At 54.2% G+C, this 12476-nt stretch overlaps 3 protein-coding genes across 3 annotated transcripts; 1 reads left to right on the forward strand and 2 right to left on the reverse strand.

Annotated features, from left to right (window-relative positions):
* Positions 1–237: 237 nt before the first annotated feature.
* On the forward strand, positions 238–1497 carry EsH8_IV_000093 (glycoside hydrolase superfamily; the record flags this gene model as incomplete). The annotated part of the gene is made up of 1 exon (XM_083264983.1): positions 238–1497. The coding sequence occupies one exon, from the start codon at positions 238–240 to the stop codon at positions 1495–1497; it is 1260 nt and encodes a 419-aa protein (XP_083123878.1).
* A 6114-nt stretch (positions 1498–7611) lies between these two features.
* Positions 7612–8936, reverse strand: EsH8_IV_000094 (glycoside hydrolase family 28 protein; the record flags this gene model as incomplete). The annotated part of the gene is made up of 4 exons (XM_083264984.1): positions 7612–8356; positions 8419–8564; positions 8629–8781; positions 8859–8936. 4 exons carry the CDS (start codon positions 8934–8936, stop codon positions 7612–7614), a joined length of 1122 nt encoding a protein of 373 aa, XP_083123879.1.
* A 2140-nt stretch (positions 8937–11076) lies between these two features.
* On the reverse strand, positions 11077–12255 carry EsH8_IV_000095 (zinc-dependent alcohol dehydrogenase family protein; the record flags this gene model as incomplete). The annotated part of the gene is made up of 3 exons (XM_083264985.1): positions 11077–11994; positions 12045–12064; positions 12132–12255. The coding sequence occupies 3 exons, from the start codon at positions 12253–12255 to the stop codon at positions 11077–11079; spliced, it is 1062 nt and encodes a 353-aa protein (XP_083123880.1).
* Between the last annotated feature and the right edge of the window lie 221 nt (positions 12256–12476).

Raw genomic sequence — 12476 nt, forward strand, 5'->3', positions numbered from 1 at the left:
CTCTTTCACTTTCCAGTCATTCTTTTTTTTGGTCCTCGACAAACACCAACCCAGTACACTCTTTTTTTATTTATTAGTCACAGCCAAAAACTGTCTCCGAACAGACGCTTCCCAGTTCACTGTTAATTAACCGCCTGGGAGCTCTTCTATATCTGTCGCACCAGCCAGCAAGAGCCCGAACGAAAAACGCACGATTCTTTACTTCCCCGGCCCGATAAACGCATAATCCCATCCAAAATGAAGTACTCCATCTCCCTCGCCGCCCTCAGCGCGCTCGCCGCCACCGCCGAGGCCCAGAACTACCTGGGTTTCAACTCGGGTGCCACCAAGGCCGACCGTACCGCCAAGTTCAAGGCCGACTTCGCCGCCGAGTTCAAGACGGCCCAGGGCCTCGTCGGCGCCCCCGGCGACTTCAACGCCGTCCGCCTGTACACCAACATCCAGGCCTACTCCACCCAGGACCCCATCGAGGCCTTCGAGGCCGCCATTGACACCAAGACGTACATCCTGCTCGGCGTCTGGACCTCGGGCACCGACAACATCGACAAGGAGATCAACGCCCTGAAGACGGCCGTCACCAAGTACGGCACCAAGCTCACCGACCTTATCATCGGCGCCTCCATCGGCTCTGAGGACCTGTACCGCAACTCCGTCACCGGCGTCAAGAACAAGTCCGGCGTCGGTGCCGACCCCAAGACTATTGTCGGCTTCATCAACGACTTCAAGACGGCCTTCAAGGACACTCCCCTCTCCAAGGTCTCCATCGGCCACGTCGACACCTGGGACGTCTGGGGAAACGCCACCAACAAGCCCGTTCTCGACGCCATTGACTGGGTCGGCGTCGACGAGTACCCCTACTACGAGAACGACAAGGGCAACGACATCAAGAACGCCGGCTCGCTCTTCGACAAGGCCTACGATGCCACCGTCGCCACCGCCGGCGGCAAGCCCGTCTGGGTGACGGAGACCGGCTGGCCCGTCACCGGCGAGACCTGGGACGAGGCCGTCCCCAGCGCCGCCAACGCTAAGAAGTACTGGGACGAGATCGGCTGCCGCAAGCTCTTCAACAAGGTCCCCACCTTCTGGTACAACCTCCGCGACTCCAACCCCGACAACTCGATGAAGTTCGCCATCACCAAGGACCTGTCCACCACCCCCCTGTTCAACCTCACCTGCCCTACCACCTTCGACACCCCCAGCAGCACCGCCTCCGCCTCTGCTTCCGGTACCGCCACCGTCAAGCCCAGCGCCAGCGCCAGCTCGAGCTCCAGCTCCGGCTCCGGCTCCGGCTCTGACTCTGATTCCGACTCCGGCTCTGGAACCAACACCACCGTCACCACCGGCTCCCCCTCGGCCACCGCGGGCAGCGACTCCTCCGCGACCACGGGTGCCGGCAGCTCGCCCACCACCGTCGACGCCAACGGTGCCGCGAGCATGCAGATCTTCTCCACCGGCGCCCTGGCCGTCGTTGCCGGCGTCTTCGCTCTCCTGTACTAGACGGGCCCGCATCTCTCGGGGGATGATGAAATTTTAGCGCATTGGCACGGTGTCTTTTGATTCTCGCTCTGGACATTTTTTTGTTTCTGGTATCATAATGATGGATAGACCGAGTATAGACTGAAGGAGAACAAGAAATATGTGATTAATCCATACACTCATTCAACCAAAGAAAAAAAAGCCATTCAATTCATCCCACCGCATCCTATCCCTATCGCATTCTGAAGACTGAGAGTGATGGCCGATGATGATGATGCCCCGGCCGTGCGTGTGGCCGGGCCGGGCTTGCTTGCGCAGATCACGTCACCGACGCCTTGAATCGCAGCCGTTCTTGTTTACAACACGGAGTACTCACTAATCGAAAAAACACTGGCTGACTCGGCGTGGCTCTGCGTCCCCGTCCATGGCCTCGACTCTGCATTCCAATTGGGCGGCGTGCGGCGTCCTTCCCTCTCGCGGGACTCGGAGATGAGGGCGCGCCGATCACCCCACTTGGGGAGGCCGCGCTGGGCCAGTACGAGTTCTGGGCCGCCGGTGGCTCGTGTCTCCTTTGGGCTTTCGTATTCTTCGTCGCCCAGGGAAGGACCCGGGGGTGGCGCTCGCACACACACGCACATGGAGTAGGTACGCTGAGAGATGGCATAGTGGGCAGTAGTGCAGGTAGTGTACACAATAGAGCGCGAGAGAGAGGCAGACAGAGAGAGGCGTCGGCACCACAAAACCGGGCGCAGTGCGAGCTAATTTTAGAGCTTGGACCCCGGGTCGCGTCGCCGTTCGTGCCGGGTGGGAGCCGCATACTCGGCACATGTTTTGCGCGCCGTCGGCCAGTCAGTCAGTCAGTCATTCAATCATGCAATCATTCAGTCGGCGGCCTGGTTTCTTTGTGGGAGTGTTCATACACTACAGCCGGGTCGAAGTTGGACGCCTGCCTGGTTGGGTCGAGCAAGGAGAGGGGCGAGGCGAAGAATCGAACCATGGAAAAGAGTCCGTCCCGAGACAGTTGCAAGCGACGACGGCGACGGGCGACGCCCCATTACGTACTAAATGTCTTGTCCTCATGCCGTCAACGGGGGTGGGGCGTGGTGGTGGTGGTGTGGAAGTCAGGTACGCGACGAATCACGTCGCTTCTGTGCCTGAAGCTAAAGCCGGGCGGAAGAGGGGGAGCTGCATAGCGGCGCAGGAACACAAAAGGGAAGGAAAAACAACGGTACAACCCAACCCACCTGCATGGACTATTCTTGACCATTTGGGGGTTCGAGTCGAGAGTTGGCTGGTGTGCAACTGCAAACTGCACACTGCACATGGTAAGCTTGGGTTGGAGATAGAGACGGGTGGAGATCGACACGACGTCGTTTAGACTTTTTTCCCTCTCTCTCTCTCTTTCTTTCTGTGCCGACTGCACTGACACACCCCCTATTTTCCCACTCCCCTGAACTTATTTTTATTTTTTATTCCTACATGTTCGTCCCATAGTTTCCCCCGTCCGAACCGCCCCCGGTCATTGGACGACGGCGGAAGAAGGAACGGACGAGGAAAATAAAATACATGGTTAAAATTAAGGAAAAAACTTGGCTCTCTCCCTCTCCCTCTCTCGCTTGCAAGGAGCTGGTGGGTTTATGTCTCGTGTGGCTTCCTTGCCGGTGATCATCTTCTCTTTTTTTCTTTCTCTTTTCTTTTTTTGTACTTGCTTTTATTGGACGGTGGGCCGCTGTCATTAGTGCATCTGGCCCGCCCCCTTCACCCACTCGCTCGCTCACCCGCTCGCTCTCGCCCTGGCCATCCATCCAATACTTTGATACGTGATTTCCACGGCTTATTTTTGGGAGATAATGACGTTCTCTGTTTTGATTTCCGCCCGCCAGCCCTCGCGGGAAGGGGTGTGGAGAATACAGGTTCACGGGGGAAATCCCCAAAATGAAATGGGAAAAGAAAAAGAAAAGATAAAACAGGACCCGGGATGCATTCCCCAGCCGGGGATAAATTCCCGGGAGGCTCTGCGGTGTAGCAGTGCAGCAGCGTGTACCCGTATGTATGCGTGCGCGTGTGTAAACAAAGTTGACTTTGGTTTACTTGGCGTCCCTTCGGCCTGCCGGCACGGGTAGGTAGTGATCATGCTGTTTCTCCCCCCGTGTGTATGTACGTGTGTGTACGTGTATGTCTCAGCCGCATTCTTCCGCGGACCGTTCCTCGACCGCTTCGAGAACCTCCAAGAGTCGGGTCTCCGAATCATGACGAGCTACCTGCATATGCCCGCTGCCGACGTTGCTCAAGCACCCTCGCCTGCCCGGGCTCCGCGGGGCCAGGCCCGGGAGGTTGTTAATCTCTGGGACGACAGGCCGCCTGCTCGCCAATCTTTCCTTTGTCGTCTGCGGCGCCGGCGAATCCCACCGCAGACGCTGGAGGGCGGCCTCGCCTTCATTTGCAGGGTCTCACTCATGCCCGGGCTCCCGGGACTCGAAATCTGGTTCTGCATACTAATCCCCGCCGGGTTCCATAGCGCGGACATGCACTAGAGAGGGCCTGGGACGGTAGGGGGGCCGCGGGCGCGACCTTCAGCTCCCCCCAAAATTCCCAATCTCCTCCCAGCCCCGTAGCCCTAAACCCGCCCACACCACACTCCCCTTTCCCCTTCGCCGGTCGGGCATATCAGAATCTTCCCCGGCCCTTTGCAGCATCCGCATCCGGTTCCGACGATCCCTCCGAGGAACCGTCTTCCGGGAGGGTGGCCGAGTTGGTTATGGCGCCAGGTTAAGGTCAGCTTAACATCTGTTTCCTGGTGGGGCAACCCGCGCGAGTTCGAGTCTCGTCCCTCTCATTTTTGTCTTTTTTGTCCTTCTCTCGGTGCTTTTATTCATCTATTTATTTAAAATCCCAAGTTATTAACAACGACCAAATGAGGGAACAAACAGGTTGGTCCTGTGAGCACGTCTCTTGCCATGGGAGATGTCTCGGGCTGATTGTATCGCATCTCCTGTTTTTGGACATCTCTTCGCACCAATCCCTTATGTCTTCTTTGTTTGGAGCGGCTTGACTTGTAAGAGATTTAGCCGGGAGATGCTGGAAAGCCTCAGCTGTCGCTCACTCACTGAGACGTTCGCTGGTTGATATGCCTCGTCTGTAGAACGGCCTTGATTGTTGATATAATGTGCCACAGAGAACTTGTCGGGTCGCCTGTATTACCGAGTCCTTGGACGGATCTATGTAGTTGCATGCCGTGCATATCTAGCCCGTACTTAGCTTTGGCGCTGCGTTATTTTTTCCTACGCGTGGCTGCCGCCTTTCAAACAGTCGCCTCTGTGTTGCCCTTGGATTCGTTGGTCGGGCAAGACCATCCCCATGACGGTTGTCGAGTTTAGTACCGAGTTGACGGCTGGCAATTCCTTGCCAGACTTCCCTCACGTGGCGAGAAGACTTGGCTGCAAGCGTTGGTTTGTTGCCACCCATGATAGAACCCTTGACGGCGAAGAGTACTTCTCTGTTTTAAGTAGTTATTGCCCCGCAAGAGACAGAAACTCCCAAAACGGACGGAAGGTTGTAGAGGAACCCCTGGGAAGACAACATGGCCATCCGGCCTCAATGACTTGAGCTTTGTATCTCAGGTCTGGATATAAGAGCTACAACATCAATAACAAGCAATAGCAGCGCATACGCAGCGTTCGGATGTGGGAAATTAAGACATTCGTGCCCAGCAGCAGCGGGTGCGCCCCAGAACGAGCAGACGAGATCCAGGTCCTACAACAATAGAGAGACTAGGACATTCCGGTAATAGACTTGCATAACACCTATCTTCTACGACGGAGATACTGAGCTCTGCGCTCCGCTTTCACAGCGTTGGAATACCGGCTACGGGGTTCAAAACACAATCTCCGTTAAGAAGGTAGAGATGATCAAGGTCCAAGCGAGGCGGTCAGAACCGCTGGAAATACCCAGCGCGGTTATTGGCATATACCTGTAGTTTGACTTTCATCGTTTTGTTCAACAACACTCTCTCATCAGAGACTAGCCCCTTTTCTTTCTTTCCCGCAGCCCCTCATCTTTGATCTCATCTCCAAACGCCTCGAACATTCGCCCCAGATTGAAACCCTTCATCCCTGGATCTATGAACTAGAATATGAGGACCTAAAGCAAAAGAAATCTCGAATAGAGGAGATGATACTTGCCCCCACGCGAGCCTATTTCGACTGGGCTGACGAGTCAGCCTGAAGGAGAGCGCTGCTCCGTCGAAAACAAAAGAGTGCCGAGGTAAATGGCACGAAGTCAAAGTGGTAGTGACCCCGAAAGGTACAGGAAACGTGACAGGTTGAAAAAAACCTTGTACAAGGCATATATGTGAAGATGAAGACCGGGGTGGTTGAAGCTGCTGGCGTCCTAAACTTTGATGCTCGTTGTAAGTAATCAAAAGGCGAGGAGCATGGCAGTGCATTGCTAACAAGTATCTGGCTCCGCTATGTCATTTGTTTTTGAAAGAGCGACAGCGGCGAACGCAGCGCTATGGTTTCTACATAACCTCAGTGAGTTGGCTGATGATCACCGAGTTTGGTAAGGTTTCTTGGTTAAGTAAAACGAAACTAGTCCGCTGCCACTGTATCGTCTGAACGATCAAGCTTATTGTCAATATGAGAAGTCGCCTTTCGTCAGAGGTTCAACACTGCAATACTAAGATCGGCGGCATAGCAGCGTGTATGTAAAGACGTAGATCAAGGATTAAGAGTTTTGAACGTCACCAATACAGATACAAGAAAGACAAGCTGTCCCAAAACCAAGCAGAGGAAGCGGATTTCAGCGATAGTCTTACACGACACCTGCCTACGAGGTCGAGGCTACTGTGACCGTCACTCTGCTTACAGCCCCACTGACACCTTTCGTCCCCCAGTGTCTTGAAGAGTTGCGGTCCAGCGTATTGGACTTGATTTTCGAGCTGCGGAGCCTGCTTCGTATGATGGAATTGTACAAGTACTAGGGGATCAGTTGAGTCACCCCTTCTGTGGCTCTCAACGAAAATATCGAATGTGTTCTCCTCCTCTTCTCGGTCTTGCAACATAGCCACCACTGAGAGTTGTAAGAAACTAAACTATAATCATCTACACCAAGGATGTAAGGCCCTGGAGCAGTGGGAGACGAAGCGAAGGGAGGGCGAAGTTGCTTGAGCCGAGGAATGGCGCCTTTAGGATCGCCCAACTCTCTTCGTCTTAGAAGTTTCCGCCTTAAATTACTGTATGTACGGAGTTATAGTAATCGTTGGTCACACAGAAAAGTAGGCAGATCGGTGCAAGGTACTGTACAGTCGTGCAGCAGAGGACGGTGTGTAGCTGTTATATCACACGAGTATCTTTCTGCCGTCTCAGTTTGAGAGTGTACGGGCCCAGAGGCCTCATCATCTGCTCAAATAGAGGTGAAACAATTGCCCTGTACCGAAAGACTCAAAGATCTTTTCACTTGGCGATGTCAGTCATATACCTAGAAGCAAGGGGCGCTGATTCTGTGTATTTGGCGGGATGGCACTTGAGAGGCCATACAGGGCAGTGAGCATATTCGCGGTCCAGCACCGGAGACAAAAAGCGGCACCTAAAACATTATGACACAGTGTTATACCTGGCCCCATGATGCGGTTCCATTCCAAACTCCTTGTCGAATAACGGGTCGGCTCGGCGGGCCAAGAACTTCCCCAGTCTTGGCAGCGGCCTTGACGAAAGTACCGTTCCCCCACGTAGCAAGGGTTATAGCAGGAGCTCGCAGCGATGCTCGTGCTACAGTGGAGTTTCGCTGTTTTTCTGCAGCCTCTCTCTCTCCTCTTTGTTGGTGGTTTTACCTCCCGCCGGGCACTGTTGCTTGCTGACTAGTGTCGAGAGCAATGTAAATAGAAAGAAGCTGTCGGTCTTGATAGGGTACTACTGAGCTAGGGGCACAACAAAGCAAAACCGTCGATGACGAATTGATATAGGGAACGAAACGCTGATGGTATTCATGGCAAGTTCTATGTACTTGGCTTTTGACTGATCTATATATACCAGCCTCTCCTGACCAAGGGAGCATGGCTCATTCTGACATCATGCATGTACGCTTTCATAAAATATTTACGGAGAGAAAATGAAAAGGGGAACGAAAATTATGCGCCTAGGCCGGGCACCCGCTGGCCGGGAAGTTGCAGCTGCCGCCCTTGCCGCCTCCGGTGATCTTGGTGTTCTCGAAGGTGATGTCGGAGCAGCTGCCGTCGCCGCAGAGGATGTAGTAGTTGTAGGCGTCGCTGGTGGCGGTGCCGGTGACGTCGATGAAGTGGACGCCGGCGATCTTGACGCCGTTTGTGGGCTCGCCGGTGGGGCCGCCGTTGAGGTAGTCCTGCTGGACGTCGATGCCGTAGGTGTCGATGTCGGTGAGGGTGATGTTCTTGTAGGTGACGTTGGAGACGGAGCCGGTGGTGTTCGAGTTGGACTTGATGCGGCAGCCGTTGGAGCTGTTGACGATCTGGGAGTTGGAGAAGGTGACGGTGTCGACCGTGTTGTTGCTCTTGCCGCCGATGGAGCCGATGCTCAGGCCGTGGCCGCCGTAGCAGTACAGGTTGTTCACGGTGATCTTGGTGCCGCTGGTGACGGCGACGCAGTCGTCCTGGTTGTGGACCTTGATGTTCTCCAGCAGGACGTTGTCGCTGGACGAGAGGTCGAAGCCGTCGCTGTTGTGGGCCGCGGCCTTGCCGCCGCTCTTGTCGTTGGGCGCATCGCCGGCCGAGTTGTCGAGGACGAGGCCGGAGAGCGTGAGGCCCTGGTTGCCGGTCATGGAGAAGCAGTGGACGGGCCAGTTCTTGATGTTGAGGTTGGTGATCTTGGCGTTGGTCGTCTTCTTGACGACGACGAAGTGGTTAGGCCTGATTTCGTATGTTAGTCACGGTTGTGCGCGCGCGAGTACGCCGCGGGCGCGACTGCTTACTTGGCACCACCGCCGTTGGATCCCAGGCCGTCCCAGTAGGCGGCGCCATTGCCCTCAATGACATGGCCAGCGGAGCCGGTAATCGTGATGTCGGTTCCGGAGATGATGATGGGGTCAAAGTTCGAGTCGAGGGTGGTGGCGAAGGTCTGGGCGTCAAGTCAGTACAATCATCGACGCAGTGCGGACTCGGGGGGGAAAAAAAGAACATACAGTTGTGCCGTCGAACGTGACGGTGGTGCCCTTCTGGAGCTTCTGCAGGTCGATGGTGCTGTTTGCGGGCGCGGCGATGTTGGAGAGAGTGATGTCGGTGCAGGTCTTGACCGCGTTGGCGATATCCTCGAACTTGGTAACGGTGCAACCGGTCTAGAATGGGCGAATCGCGGGTCAGTCTGGGCGCCGTTCCTTGGCAGATCGGATGGACCCGAAGGGGGCTGACTTACAGCGTTGGAGGCAGTAGGGGCGGCCGCTACCAGAACGGCGGGCAGCAGAGCCGCAACAGGGGCGAGAAACTTGGCCATCTTGGCGTGGGTAAAGAATGTGGTACTGGAGAATCGAATGGGGGTAAAGAACGATGAGGAGACTGGCCGGGAATATTTGCCAAGTCGGTGCCAAGGGAATGTTTTATATATCTTTCAGATCCAATATGCGAAAATGTAACACACAGAGAGTTTGGCCCCAGTGATTGGAGGACCTTTGCAGACCCTCCTCCGTCCGAACGGGTGATCGAGATATTAGGGGAGGCGACTGGCATGGACCAGCAGCGTGGGGGAGTGGACCTTGCTCGCTCTTTTCGGCCATATCCCATTCGGAATCGACGGGCTGCGCTGCGATGATACCTCCCGAATCGACCAACACCACCGGTGAGGGTTTGCGTACATGGTGCGCGGGCGGTTGCGTGGGTTGTTGACATATTCCCGCCGGCATTCGCTCTGGACAAAGAACGGCTTTGTGGGGATGTGGGCCCGTGTCTCTCAAATGACAGCGTTTCATCTCAATCAAGAAACCGTTTTCGATCACCAACAGGCCTTGGAGTCCGAGTTGATTTGCGGAGGAATTATTGTCTCCTGTCCATTAGAGCACACCCCTTGGTTATCTCCGTCCCCACCGACTAATCTCTTTGAGTCAGGCGCGCGTTTCTCCCGTAGCTCGGGGGATGCAGGGTACCCCCATCCGATGCCACGAATCCGCAATCAACATGACACTCGCTACAGGCCGCCGTGCCGAAGTCTGTATTTCGTGAGCCATATCGAGAAAATGCCTGCGTAACTGGCCCATCGTGTGTGCACGTGTGTTCGAGCAGGTCGCCTCACTGTTGACGAAATCGGTCGTCCAAAGAAGTCTGCGCCGAACTTTTCAGAGTTTGCTGTGCATGGCGCTTGGAAGGTATCGGAATGTCCAACGTCCGAGTTATTTCCACAACGATTGGTTGAGAAGTGCATTGACTTCCCAGCTAGACACGCGCACCACCTCACCTTCGTCCGGTCATGGTCTCTTCTCATCAGACCTTACTGTGTTTGTTTCGTTTGGCCGGGAGGCATGACGATCCGTTCTTCATGCTAGCTAACACCGAGCGCCAGCTGATTCTTTGCAGCCAGCTCGGACGAATGAGTTATTGGCCGTATTCGGAATCCCTGAAAAGCTGTCAGGTCGCCAGATTAGGCAGGCTTTACGATCATTGAAAGCGGGCTCGTCCTCGACGTGGGGAGCAATGCGGCCTTTGAGACTGCGGAACGATACCAATAGGAGGTGCAGGAGTTGACACAACCTGAACCTCAATGGCGCAAAGGCCCACGGCAGATAGAGAAACTTTGAGAATTGATTTGAAGTCGCTCCAGATTGATACAGGAGAGCAAGAGAAAAAACGTTTTTTCGCTGACCACAAGATTGAGTTTGGAGCTAAGGCGCGTGGTCTGCATGAACTCTACTTTTATTCAAAACAAAATGAATGCTTTTAGTTCTGTGGCTAGAATGACAGCCATCTAATAGACTTTGTCCGATTGCGGGGAGGCTCTTCTAAGAAGAAGCTTAGACTTTGTCCAACCCTTCTGTCGGCGTATCCGGTGTTAGGCAGTCTTAAATAAGTTAAAAATGTCATGGAAAGACCGACAGCGTTGGGAATTTTCCAATTGCGGCGTGCGAACGATGAATGCCATTGAAACTCATACGATAAAAATAATGAGATTAACTCTGCCCAGACGGGGGTTTTTTCCTTTTTTCTTTTTCTTTTTTCGTAGGTCATAATACATGTTGAACCAAGTTACGTGAACTTTAATCAAGCCAAGCTCAATTGCAGACTTGAGTAGAACACTCAGTCTTCAACATTTTCAGGATCACAAGTCTCCAAAATTTCGATGATTCCGAGAACTAGCTTAACCCAGACGGATTCTTGTAATTGCTGTGTGATCCACATTATCACTCACACTGAATTATCTCATAATTCAAGGAAGCCCGAAGAGTCTACAGTTGTGCTCGCAATACATATCATGTTAAGAAGTAGGCATCTTCCCTAGTTCACTCCGATATTACCTTTTGAGCAATATAGCCCAAAGAGACATCTACCCACTTTATCCACCCTCAACGTATTTTTGCTGTAGAAGTCGCGGAAGCCGCGGAGATTTCTCCAATGTCTCTCCAATGTTTCCAATAATTACACCGCAGTCAGTCAATCTCAATCCCAACTTTGCCCTGGTGTTTTCCCGACTCCAGATACTCGTATGCTTCCTTGAGTTGCTCCAGCTTGAAGATTTTGGGATCGATCACAGGACGCAGTTTGTCCAAGTTGGCCTCGATGGCCCTGCACATGTCCTCCAATTGAAGCCGGCTGCCAGTCCAGATTCCCCGGACCGTGACGAGGTTCAGCCAGGCATCAAGAAACGTAGGCATGTCCAGCCCTTGCGTCGTTCCGCCGGCAATCCCGGCCGTTACGATGGCGCCGTCAAGCCTGACGCTGGCTAGACTCTGTCCCATCGTTGTTGGCCCCGCAACCTCGACAACGACGTCGACGCCCACGCCTCCGGTCAGCTTCTTGGCCTCTACCCCCCATTCTTTCGTCTCGCGGTAGTTGATGATGTGGTCGACGCCGAGCTTCTCGAGAAGCTTCGCCTTCTCGCTGGAACTGGTCGTGGCGATGACTCTCGCCCCCACGATTTTGGCAAACTGAATGGCAAAGATGCTCACCCCGCCGGTGCCCTGCGTGAGAACCCACTGGCCGGCCGAGACTTGCTTGCCGGGCAGCCCGAAGAGCGCGTTCCACGCAGTCACTCCGGCGCAGGTCAACGAGGCAGCTTCGACGAAGCTCAAGCCCTCGGGCATCGCTACGAGCCCTTGCTCATCAAAGGCTCCGACGGTGCGCAGGGTGCCGTCTATCCCGGCTCCAAGGCCGCATTTTGGGGTTTGTGGACTGACGAGTCCCGCGATGTGTGTGTGGTGGATTGCCGTGACGACCTTGTCACCTGGCTTGAATCGGGTGACGTGCTTGCCGACCGCTATGACTGTCCCAGCTCCATCGGACCCCGGAATTACGTTCGGTTTAACATCCCAAAAGTACTTGCCCCGGGAGATGGCGGTGTCACGAAACTAGAGACAATGTTACCAAATGAAGCGCTTCTTGTTTTTACGAGTCTAACATTGAGGGCGGCTCCCTGCACTGCCGACAAGTTTAGTGTCAGTCAAAGGCTCTTAACAGGTCTTGGCGGGATGATTAACAGACTCACACTTTACCAGGGCTTGGTTATCGCCTATTTCAGGCACTTCTTGTTCCGTGAACTTGAGGGAGTCGAATCCATCCTGACCGATCACACTCCACTGTTTGACGGTCTTCGGGATTGCCTGAGCCATGGTAAAAGTAATACCGTTTGCCCAAAAAAGTTTCGTACGGCGGCGATACTATGCGGCTTCTTGCCGTTTGAAGTGAAATTCCTGGTTACGACTATATTATCGGGCCGACCCCTTCAAAGGACTGAGAATTTACTTATCATTGCTTTTATATGGGTTCATCCCATGCAGGCGGCGGGAAACAATCACTTGAGAAGTTCATTGATTCGTAAGCTCAACTGCCG

Source organism: Colletotrichum jinshuiense, chromosome 4 (genome assembly GCF_051148585.1).
Source record: "Colletotrichum jinshuiense chromosome 4, complete sequence".
NCBI classification, from domain to species: Eukaryota; Fungi; Ascomycota; class Sordariomycetes; order Glomerellales; family Glomerellaceae; genus Colletotrichum; species Colletotrichum jinshuiense.